The sequence below is a fragment of the Equus asinus genome, chromosome 15 (assembly GCF_041296235.1).
Source record: "Equus asinus isolate D_3611 breed Donkey chromosome 15, EquAss-T2T_v2, whole genome shotgun sequence".
Lineage (NCBI taxonomy): Eukaryota > Metazoa > Chordata > Mammalia > Perissodactyla > Equidae > Equus > Equus asinus.
Window position 1 is genome coordinate 4211803 of NC_091804.1, and position 13139 is coordinate 4224941.

Sequence of the window (13139 nt, forward strand, 5' to 3'; positions counted from 1 at the left end):
ACTGGATTTTAAAAAACATGATCCAACTATACGTTGTCTACAGGAGACACACTTGAGATTCACAAATACAAACACAGTGAAAGTAAATGGATGGGGAAGGATATCATGCAAACAACAACCACAAGAAAGCTGGAGTGGCTATACTAATAACAGACAAAAATAGACTTTAAAACATAAAATTTTACTAGAAATAAAGAGTAACATTTTATAATGATAAAAAGGTCAATCCTTCAAGAAGATTTAACAACTAAAAACATATGCAACTACTAACAGAGCATCAAAATACATGAAAACTTTAGTAAGTAACAAATGAAAGAAATAGATAAATCAACAATAGTTGGAGACTTCAATACTCCACTTTCAATAACGGATAGAACGATTAGACAGAAGATCAACAAGGAAAGAGATGACTTGAACAACATATAAACCAACCAGATCTAAGAGACTTCTACAGAACATGCCATCCAACAAGAGAACATACATTCTCATGTGCATATGGAACATTGTCCAGGACAGACCAAACGTGAGGCCGTAAAACAAACCTCAATAAACTTAAAAGCATACAAATAACACAAAGTATGTTCTCCAACCACATTAAATAAAATTAGAAATCACTAACAGGAAGTAAATTCATAAAATGTGAAACAGCAAATTCATAAAACGTGAAAATTAAACAACACATTCATGCATAACCAATGAGTTGAAGAAGAAATCAAAATGGAAATCAGAAAATACTTTGAGATAAATGAAAATGAAGACACAACATTCCAAAACTTATGGTGTACAGCCAAAGCAGTGTTCAGAGGGAAATTTATAGCTGTAAATGCCTATACTAAGAAAGATCTCAAATCAATAACCTAACCTTCCACCATAAGACACTAGAAAAATAAGAGAAAACTAAATCCAAAGCAAGCAGAAAGAAGGAAATAAACAGAGCAGAAATTCATGGAGTAGAGAAAAAATAAAGAAACAATCTATGAAACCAAAAGTTGGTTCTTCAAAAAGATCAACAAAATTGACAAACTTCTGGCCAGTTTGACCAAAAAAAGAGAGAAGATTCAAACTACTTGAATCAGAAACATAAGAGAAGACAATACTGCCAACATAATAGAAACAAAAAGGATTATAAAGACATACTATGAATAATAGTACACAAATTAAATAACTTGGATGAAATGGACAAATTACTAGAAATACACAAACTACAAAAATGACTCAAGATAATGTGCCTAAAGCTACAAGTGAACGGATTGAATCAATAATCACAAAACTACCCACAAAGATAAGCTCAGGCCTAAACGGTTTCACCACTGAAATCCACCAAACAGTGAAGGAAGAATTAATATCAATTCTTGGGAAAAAAAAAAAAAACAGAAGAGGAAGAAACACTTTCCAACACATTTTATGGGGCCAATATTACCCTGATACCAAAATCAGACAAAGATGTCACAAGAAAACAAAACTACACACTAATATCTCTTATGAACATGGATGTAAAAGTCCTCAACAAAATACTAGCAAACTGAATCCAGCAATATATAAAAAGAATTATACAACATGACCAAGTGTGATTTATCCTAAGGATGCAAAGTTAGTTTAACATCCAAATATCAATTAATGTAATACACCATACAAATAGAATGAAAAACAAAAATAATAGGACCACTTCAACAGATGCAGAAAAAAGCATTTGACAAAATCCAACAAGCTTTCATGATTAAAAAAAAGAAAAACTCAACAAACTAGGAATAGAAAGGAAGTTCATCAATATAAAGGGCACCTGCAAAAAGTCTCCAGTTAACATCATATTTAATGTTAACTGGATGGTTTCCCTTTAAGATCAGGAACAAGACAAAGATTTCTACTCTTGCCATTTCTATTTTAAATTGTAGTGAAGGTTCTAGGCAGGGCAATATGGCAAGAAGAAGAAAAAAAAGGCATCTATATTGGAAAGGACAAGGTAAAATTATCTCTATTTGCATGATGTGATCCTGTATATAGAAAATCCTAGGAATCTACTAAAAAATTATTAGAAGTAATATGAGTTCAGCAAGGTTGCAGGATACAAGATCAACACACAAAAACCAATTTAATTTCTATACATCTGCATTGAAAAACCTAAAAGTAAAACTAAGAAAACACTTCTATTCACAATAGTATCTAAAAATAGGAATAAATTTAACCAAAGAAATGCAAAACTTATACTCTGAAGCTAATTCCAAGTTCACACAGAATTGTAAGGGAGCCAGAACTGAGGAAATAATTCTAAAAAAGAATAAATAGAAGACTAATACTTCCAAATTTCAAAACTTACTACAATGCAACAGTAATCAAGATAGTGTGGTACTGGTACAAGGATAACACATGGATCAATGAAATAGAACTGAAAGACCTGAAATAAACCTATACAACTATGTTCAACTGATTTTTGACAATGGTGCCAAGACCATTCAATGAGAAAAGAACAGTTTTCAACAAATGGTGCTGTGACGATTGGATAGCCACAAGCAAAATAATGGAGTTAGACCCTCACCTTACCCCATATTCAAAAGTTTACTCAAAATGGATCATACACTTAAATTTAAGAGCTAAAACGGTAAAACACTTAGAAGAAAACACAGGCATAAATCTTCACGACCTTGTATTGGACAATGGACTTTCAGATATGACACCAAAAGCACAAGCAACTAAATAAAGTTAGATTTCATCATCAGAATTAAGAACTTTTATGTTTCAAAGGACACTATCAAGAAAGTGGAAAGACAATCCAGAATGGGGAAAAATATCTGCAAATCATATACAGATCAAGAACTTATACTATATATCATACAGAACTAAATCATATACTAATAAGGAACTTGCGTTCAGAACATATATATTAAAAAAATTCTTACAATTCAGTAATAAAAAGACAATCAATTTAAAAATAGGCAAAGAACCTAAACAGACATTTCTCCAAAGAAGATATACAAATGGCCATGAAAAGATGCTCAATATCATTAGCCATAAGGGAAATGCAAATCAAAACCACAATGAGATACCACTTCATACCCACAAGGAAGGCTAAAATTAAAGTCAGATAACTAAGTGTTAGTGAGAATGTGGAGAAACTGGAACCGTCAAACACTGCTGATGGGAATGTAAAATGCTGCAGCCACTTTGGAAAACAGTCTGACAGTTCATCAAATAATTAAACACAGAGCTACCATGTAACCCAGCAATTCCACTCGTAGGTATATATCCAATAAAATGACAACATGTTCAAGCGGCGGGCCCTGTGGTCTAGTGGTTAAGTTCAGCACACTCCACTTCAGCAGCCTGGGTTCTGTTCCCACACATGGACCTATATCACTCATTGGCAGCCATGCTGTGGCAGTGACCCACATACAAAATAGATGAAGATGGGCACAGATGTTAGCTCAGGCCAAATCTTCCTCAAGCAAAAACAGGAAGATTGGTAATAGATGTTAGCTTGGGGCAACTCTTCCTCAGCAAAAAAAAAGCACCTACACAGAAACTTGTACATGAATGTAGCAGCATTATTCATAACAGTTAAAATGTGGAAACAACCCAAATGTCCACTGACACAAAAATGGATAAACAAAATGTGCCATATTCATACAAACATCCATACAATGAAACATTATTTGGTCATAAAAAAGAATGAGATATTAATACATGATACAACATAAATGTACCTTGAAAATACAATGCTAAGTGAAAGAAACAAGGCAAAAAAAACCCAACATACTATATGATTCCATTCATATGAAGGTCAAAATAGGGAAATCTATAGAGACAGAAAGTAGCTTAGTGGTTGCTTAGGGATGGGGCAAGTGGGGTCAGGAGATAGAGGGATGGTAGCTGAAGGGTACAGGTCTCTCTTTGAGGTGATGAGAATGTTCTAAAATTTACTGTGGCGATGGTTGCACATATCTGTCAATATACAAAAATACCATTGAATTAAAGACTTTAAGTGGGTGAATTGTACGGTACGTGAATCATAGCTCAGTAAAGCTGCCTAAAAAATGTAGTAGCCAACTCCAAAAAAAGTATCACTGTCAAGAAAACAGAATGTAGGTCCAGGAAGCAACATCACTTTTGTTCACTACTATCTTCCCCGCCCTTAAAGCCATGTCCGTATGTTTGCCCAAAAAAAAGGACTCAATGAAAGAGAAGACTGAGAGGAAAAAAGCGGGGCAGGAAAGCTGGATTTCACCACATGAAAACAGCACAATCCTACACTGTGCAATGTTACCAAGAGTTAGGCACAAAAATATCCCCACTTACAAACTACTGAAGACTAACTTACCAAATAAATTTCTGAACATCAAGTGCTTCTGTGCAAGGCCCTGTTTGAAGCACTTAACTTGTACTAATTGATTTAATCCACAAAACCACCCCATGTGGTACATACACAGCTGATCTTCACTATTCATGACTTCCATATTTGTGAATTTACCTACTCACTAAAATTTTTTTGGAACCCCAAATCAGTATTTGCAGCTTTCTCATGGTCATCTGCAAACATGAGCAGAGCACTGAAAAATCTGAGCAACACACACATTCCAGTTGAGGTGAGACAAGGTGACATTCTGCCTTCCTGAAGCTCTCGTACAGAGATGACCAGAGGACAGGGATGGTAGGGAGCAGTATGGTGTAATGCAAGAAGCACCAGTTCTTTAGAATTTAAGAGAGTATAAGTCACTTTCCCCAAATCAGAAAGCTAATGAATGGAGGACCGTATGAGCCAAGGACAAAAAGTGAAGAAACTGATGGCTGAATGAAATGAGTAGTTAAAAAGCCAAAAAAGTAGATAAAATGAAATCATAAAAAATACTTAAACCAAAAGAAGCAGAAGAATTGGAAAAAGGAAATAGACAGACGCGACAGAAAACAAATAGTAAGACAACAGATTTAAATCTAATCATTTCAATAACCACATTAAATGTAAATGTTCTAAATGCCCCAATTACAAGGCAGAGATTGGGAAAACAGTTTGGCACTTCCTCAAAAAGGCAAACACAGAACTTACCATATGATCTAGCAATTCGACTCACAGGTACATACCCAAAGAAATGAAAGCAGGGATCACTCACAGGTATACACTCAAAACATTGATCAGGCATACAATACTTGTCCACCAACATTCATAGCAGCACTATTCACAACAGCCAAAAGAGAAAAATAACCCAAGTGCCCAAAGAAAATGTGATATACACATACAATGGAATATCATTCAGCCTTAAAAAGAAATGAAACCCTGACACATGGTAAACATGGATGAATCTAGAAAACATGCTAAGTGAAATAAGCCAGAGACAAAATAACAAATATTGCATGATTCCACTCATCTTAGGTACCTAGAAGAGGCAAATTCATAAGACAAAAAGTAGGGGAGAAGGGAGAACAAGGAACTATTGTTTAACGGGTACGGTTTCTGTTTGGGATGATGAAAAAGTTCTAGAAATGAAGAGTCACGATGGTTTCACAATATTGTGAATATACTTAATGCCACCAAATTCTAGACCTTAAAACGGTTAAAATGGCAATTTTTACATCATGTATATTTTGTCACAATAAAAAACAGGACAGAGACCAAACTATAAAAAAGCAAGATCCAAGTGTATGTTACCCACAAAAACAAAAAAAAAAATACTTTAAATATAAAGACACAAACAGGCTATAAGTAAAAGGATGGAAAAAGATTATGCTAATACTAGTCAAAAGATGTGGCTATATTAATATTGGACAAAGCAGATTTCAGAGCAAAAAATATTACCAAGGATAAAAGGAGATCATGTTATAACGATAAAGGAGTACATTCATCAAGAAGACATAATAATCCTAAGCTTTCACGCACCCAATAAAAGAGCTTCAAAATGCAAGCAGCAAAAAATAACAGAACTAAAAGAAGAGACAGACAAATCCAAAAAATCATAGTAGGAAAGTTCCACACCCCTACCAATAATTGATACAACAAGGAGACAGAAAACCAGTTTAAGTGTTGTTCAAGTCTTCCATATCCTATCAACAAGCATGATAACATTTATAGAATGCTCCACCCAGCAACAGCAGAACTTATATCTTTCTCAAGTCAAAATGAAACAGTTACCAAGACCATATTCTGGGCCATAAAACAAACCAGATAAGCTTTCAAAAGATTCCAATTATATAAGCAAAGCATGTTTTCTGACAAGGGAACTAAATTAGAAATCAATAACAGAAGAAATGTCTGGAAAGTACCCCAAATATTTGAACATTAAGTAATATTCTCCTAAATAACCAATGGGCCAAAGAAGAAGTCAAAGAGGATATTAGATAGTATTTGTTACTGAATGAAAATGAAAACACAACATGCCATTATTTGTGACATGTAGCTGAAACAGTACCTAGAAGGCAGTTTATGGTACACAACACCTATATCAGAGAAGATGCAATGTACCAAAGCAATGGCTTCAGCTTCCTTCTTAAGAAACAAGGACAAGCATCTCAAGCTAAACCCAAAGTGACCATAAGAAATAAACAGTAAGACTAAGGGCAGAAGCTGATGAAACAGAAAACAGAAAAACAATAGAGAAAAGTCAATGAAACCAAAAGCTAGTTCTTTTGGATCAATCCAGCCAGCCTGTTAACACAACAAAAGCAAAAGAATAAAATCAGCATCAGGAATGAGAGAGGTGACATTACTACATTTTCTATCAATAGTAAAAGGATAATAAGGAATACTATGAACAACTTAATGTCAACACATTTGACGACTTAGATGAAATGGACAAAGTCTGTGAAAAATACAAACTACAAAAGCTCATTCAAAAAGAAACAGATAATCTGCATAGTTCTATGCCTACTAACAAAATTAAATTTGTAGGCAAAAACCTTACCCCAAAACTTCAGGTCCAGACAGCATCACTGGTGAATTCTACCAAATATTTAAGAAAGAAATAATACCAATTCTATACACACACTTCCAGAAAACTGAAGAGGGTATACACCTCGCAACTCAATCTAAGGCCAAGGTTTCTCTAATACCAAAACTAGACAGACATTTCAAGAATACTACAGACAAATATCCTTTTTGAATATTAATGTAAAAATTCTCAAGAAAACTTTAGCAAATTGAATCCAACAGTATACAAAAATAATATACTATGACCAAGTGGGATTTATCCAAGGAATGCAAGGTGAGTTTAACATTTTGAAATCAATGTAATTGATCATATTAAAAAACGAAAAACAGAAACCATAGGATGAAGGAAAACTATAAAACATCTCTAAGAAAACACAAGAGAAGTTCTTAGCGATCTTGGCTTTGGCAAAGACTGTTAATACAAATATTGTTAAATGCAATAAAAGAGAATAAATATGAGAACATATTAAAAAAAAGACTTCATTCAAATTAAAAACTTTTGTTCTTTGCACTGCTAACAAGTAAAAAGGCAAGCTACAAAGTAAAAGAAAATATTTGCAAAAGACATATCAATATGTAAGAAAACTCTACAATTCAATAAAATAAACAACTTAAAAATGAGCAAAAGATGAAGAGACATCTTGCTCAAGAAGATATATAGAAGGCAAATAAGCACCTGAAAAGATGTTCAATGTCATTTGTCATTAGGGAAATGAAAATTAAAATGACAATGAGCACACTAGAATGGCTAAAACTAAAAAGCCTAACCACACTAAGTGTTGGGTAAGGAAACGGAGCAACTAGAACTTTCATACACCGCTGGTGGCAATGTAAATCATACAACCACTTTAGAAAACAATCTAGCAAGTTTTTCTTTTTCTTTTTTATTTTTTTTCCTTTGCTGAGGAAGATTCACCCTGAGCTAACATCTTGCCAATCTTCCTCTTTTTATATGTGAGCCACCATGACAGTGTGGCCACTGACAGATAAGTAGTGTAGGTCCACACCCAGGAACCAAACCCGAGTTGCTCGAGTGGAGAGCGCCAAATTTAACCACTAGGCCACCAGGGCTGACCTGAGTTTTCCTTTTTAAATAATCACATACCCACCGTACAAGTGAACGATTTCACGCCTGGATATTTTCTGTAAAGAAATGAAAGCATACGTCCACACAAAGACTTGTACACTAATGTTCACAGAAGTTTTTTTGTTTAATAACCAAAAACTGGAAACAATCCAAATGTTCCTTAATCAGGTGAATGAATAAACAAAATGTGATATATGCACAACATAGAATACTATTCAAAAATAACAAGAAATGAACTATTGCTACATGTAAGAACATGGATGAATTTCAAAATAACTATTCTGAATCAAAGTGACCAAAGTAAAAAAAGAGTACATATTATATAATTCCATTCATATAAAATCGTAGGAAATGAAAACTTATCTACAGAGTTGGAAATAAATCAGTGGTTGACTAAAGATGGGCAGCGGGGAGGGGCTGTAAGGAGGAATAACAAAGGGCCAGAAGGAATGTTTTAGAGGTGATGTTCATCATCTTGGTGATGGTTTCATGGATGTACAAGTATGTCAAATGTATTAAATTGTACACTTTAAACATGTGCAGTTTGTTGTAGGACAATTACACTCCAATAAAGCTGCAAAGGGGGAGAAGAGGAGGGGGAGAATGGAGAGACAAAAGAAAAATAAATCCATCTAGGAGGACCAGTATGCAGAGTTCAGAGAGGGCAGTGAAAAAGGAGGTCAAGAAAAACATCAAAGAGCATTACCTAGAATTGAAGAACACAGTCTCCAGAATCAAGAGTCAGCCAAGTATTGATGAAAATAAACTTAAATTTTTAAAAAAACCTATAATTAAGTACATAATCTTGAACACTTACACTACCAAGGATAAAGATCCTTTAAAAATTCAGAAAGAAAAACAGATTGCAAAAAAATGAAAGCAGAACACAGAAATTAAGAGCATGGCCTTCTCGGTTTGGGCACTGGCTCTGAGATGTATTAGCCAAGTGACCTTGAGTACATTACTTAACGCTTCTGTGCTTCAGTTTTCTCATCTGTAATAATAACAACAGTAAGTAGTAGTAGTCATGCGGTTATGAGGATTTAATAAATTAATTTGTAAAGTGCCTAGAACAGTGCCTGGTACAGGTTAAATACTACATAAGCGTTGGTTAAATTAAAAAATCACGTTAAGATTCAACTTCTCATCAACAATACTGGATGACGTAAGTCAAAAGAACAACCCTTTCAAAGTTTTGAGGGAAAGTAATTTTCAAACTCAAACTCTAAAGGACAGCCTCACGGCCGAGTGGTTGAGCTCCCAAGCGCCGCTCAGGCAGCCCACGGTTTCGCCGGTTTGGATCCTGGGCGAGGACATGGCACCGCTCATCAGACCATGCTGAGGCGGCATCCCACATGCCACAACTAGAAGGACCCACAACTAAAATCTACAACTATGTAATGGGGGGATTTGGGGAGAAAAAGCAGAAAAGATTTTTTTTAATCCTTTAAAAAACTCAAACTCTATGCCTAGCTAATGATCACTCATATATACAAGGGTAGAACGGACTCAGAAAACTCATATCCCACACAGCATTTCTTAAGAATTCAATTGAGTATAAAAATCAAGGAAGGATTTAAGCCAAGAAAGATGATCATCAGAAAATAGTACCCTCAATTGAAGAAAGGAATTTTTTAAAATCCAAGGAAGCAGCTTTCCAGTAAGTCTAAATAACCAGGTGTGACAGGAACAGAAAATATAGACCTCAAAAAGGGGTGTCAGTCAATCCGCGCGCGGCCCAGTGGTTGGGTTTGCGCGCTCCACTTCCGTGGCCCAGGGTTTCGCAAGTTCGGATCCTGGGCACCGACCTAGCACCGCTTATCAGGCCATGCCGAGGTGGCGTCCCACATAGCCCAACTAGAAGGACCCGCAACTAAAATATACAACTACGTACTGGGGGGATTTGGGGAAAAGAAAAAAAAGGGGGGGAAGACTGGCAACAGGTGTTGGCTCACGGCCAATCTTAAAAAAAAAAAGAAAAAAAAAAGGCATGTTACTTAAACTTACAAAGCTTACCAAGAGAAGAAATACAATGATTTACTCTCAGGAATGGGGTGGGGAGCGCTACATAAGTGACTAAATCCTCTTCTATCATAGCTAGAATTCAATACATCCAAACCCAATAAATCAGGCATAAGCATGATATTAGAGACAGTACCAAAACAGTTAAAAGTGGTTATCTCTGGAGAGTAGAAATGAGATGAGATCCAAGTAAAGTTTGATGAAAGTTTTAAAAAGAAAGGAAATGAGCATTCAGTTTACCCGTTTCTCTTTGGGAAAAACACAAGGAATACTGAGACTGTCATCAAAACCAGGTTTTCAGTTCCTCCTTAGGAACTAAGCAAAACTCAAGATCTCACCAACCTAAGCCAAAGAAATCCGTTCACAGTGACGCACTGGCACTTCCTTCAAAAATGAAGGGGACGGAAGGGAGCGGACCACGAAGTGCCGCTAAACCTTCCCAATCCAGAAATTCTAATTAAGAGTACAAAACCGAACTCGGACGAAATCACAGAAACGATAAACATAAAACTCAAGAACTGCCAGAAGTCGACGTATACAGTAACAAACAACAAAAAGTGTTTAAGCGCATCCAGGAATTCTGACAATTTCAACAAGTATGATGTCCAGCAGTCGGGGCACCTAGAGAAGGGGGGCACTTATAAGACTTCTATCCCGTCTGAGACGTTTCTAAGGTGCTGCTTTCACCGTAGGATCTAAAACAGTAACAAAAGGCCTTTCACCCTAGGAGACAACCTTTCAGGCATGGACAGTAAACAACGAAAAGCTCGCCGCGGGGATTACTTTCCGAGGCTGGCATCAGCACGCGCGCATCGCTAACCAGCTAACTGTGCGGAGCGGCCGTGCGCGGCCCAACAGCTTTCAGCCTCCTCTGAAACCCAAGGTGCGCGGAGCCAGGAGGAAACAAAGCCGTGGGCGGGGCCTTCCCGTCCGGAAAAAGCGGGCAGGGGAGGAGCAGCCCTCCAGGGAGTTCAGACCCCGCACGGCCCTCGCCCTGCCCAGGCCCCTCTCCAGGGCCGCGAATCCGATTGCCGGCACCCAACCGCGTGTCGGGCCCCGGCTGCCCGCGAGGGCGACAGAGCGGCGCGGGCCCGGCCCGGCGCCCCAGGGTCAGGCAGCGGTCCCCGAGGGCCGTGGCCCCGACGCGCCGGGGCTCCGGGGTTTAGCGTAGCGGCCTCCAGGCCCCTCCTCACCTTCTCTTCCACGCAGTTGACAATGATGGACGGGTACTTGCGACTGAGCCAGCGAAAGAAAGCCGGGACTCCCATAGCGGCGGCGCGGCCCAGAGGAACGTAACCAGAGAGACAGGCAGGAGCGGCGGCCGAGGGCACCGGCACTTCCTCCCACGTGCGCGCCGTCGACAGGAAGTGACGTCACGGCGCCGCCGCCGGGGAAGCCGGGAAGGAGCCTCGGGTGGGCGAAGCAGCGTTGTGCTCCGAGTAGTTGTTGGACTCCGTGTTCCTTGGCAGACTAGGTGGTGAGGCCTGTGGCCGGCCTCACTTGGCGCGCTCGCTTCCAGTGGTTCCAGTCTTGGAGCCCGAGGTGGACCGCGTGTGAGTCGCGGGGAACCCCGGGCGGCGCCGTGGCCGCGGCTGCCGCAGCAGCTCGCTTTCCCAGCCTTCGGGGTACCCGGGGGCGAGGTGCCCATCTTCCGCCCGCTCCAGGGGAGGTCTTTTTTGCCGGTTGAATCACCTCTTTCTCCGCCATCTCAATTCTGAGTAGAATCAAAGCATATAAAGTGGTTAGTCATTTCTATTTCCTGGTTTCTTCAGGTTTTGTGCCACGGTACATACTTGGACTATCAAAGGAATATTTTCAGGTATTTTACAGTAATGAGTCCTGGTTTCCATAAGTAACTCACTTTAAATAGTTATAAAATGGGGTCTAGCCGGCATTTAGCATAAAGTCAACCTTCCAGCTACACTTATGAGTATAAAATAATTGCTGCTCTCACTCTCCAGCATTTATTTGAGTGCTTAGAATGTGCTAAAACGTTGGCTAAGGGATTATCTCATTTTGAAACCGGCTCAACACAACATAAGGGAAGCCATATTGTAGAAAAGAGACCATATTGTAATTTTGAATGATCTCTGACTGACTGAGCTAGCTGTATTTGCACCCCCCAGGAGATCCACCTGCTTTGTAGATTTTATGACCCCTGCTTGTGCATATACCTCCCAGCTGCTCTAAGACGATAGCTCCGTTCCTTTGAGTTTACATCCAGAAATGTGATGACCACAGAACAGAGAGTCTGCTGATAGCCATCATCAATGAAAACTGAAAGATATGCTGTGGTAACTCCTGGGTCAACTTTCCTAACCCCTCCTCTATAACCCACTGGCCTATATAACTGCTTCAAGATTCCATGCCCCCTTTGAGATGGTTCTTTTGGACATTAGTGGGTCATCTTGCCTCTTGCTAACAAGCTGTAATAAAATGCCCTTTTTCTGCCGCCATCTTGCGTCTTAGACAATTGGCCTTGTGTCTCACAGGAAGCAGATGAGTGCTTTGTGCAGTAACAATTTGATCATCACTTGAGCCTTCTGAGAGTTTATATATTATTATCCTCATGTAACAGATGAGAAAGCCAAGTTGTCGAGGGGTTAAGTCACTTATTCATACAGCTTCAGCCCCAGTAAAGAACACGTGATGATCTTTCTGTCCTTGCACTAACGGGATGCTTTTATCCTTTATTTTCTGATGGCTTCAAATACTTTTTTCCAGCATATAAAAAGACAGATCTGGAAGAAGAGATATTTATGTCCATTTGCTCAAACCTGAAAGTGTGTCTCCCTGGAATCCCCTCTTGGCTTGACAAATCACAGTCAATCCTAAAAGCTCACCTCAGGAGGCCTCTATGAAAGTATTTCTTCATGCTACCTGCAAACATTTATTGCTTCCTCTTCTGCTTTAAACTGTTTAAACTGCTGGTGTGGAAATTAAGGAAATGGTTATCCCATGTTTTACTTAAAGACAGCCAAAACTATTCCAGAGTATTATGTCTATTGTGAAGTCTCTCATTTCTTTTGGAAATAGCCCCTCAGCAGGTATTTGTTTCCCCTAGAGGTGCTATGTTCTTATAGGAATACACATGTGGTAGGTGATTGAACAGTTGGGCAA

The 13139-nt window shown here is 38.5% G+C and overlaps 1 protein-coding gene across 2 annotated transcripts in view; it reads right to left on the reverse strand.

The window, feature by feature from the left end:
- XRN2 (5'-3' exoribonuclease 2) overlaps positions 1 to 11383 on the reverse strand; it is a 74080-nt gene extending 62697 nt beyond the window's left edge. For both annotated transcript variants that reach the window (XR_011494524.1, XM_014855695.3), the window contains exon 1: positions 11213 to 11383. Coding sequence is in view for 1 of the 2 variants with exons in the window: in XM_014855695.3 (XP_014711181.1) it covers positions 11213 to 11287 (75 nt within the window). In the remaining variant the exon portion in view is untranslated. The remainder of the gene's footprint in view (positions 1 to 11212) is intronic.
- Between the last annotated feature and the right edge of the window lie 1756 nt (positions 11384 to 13139).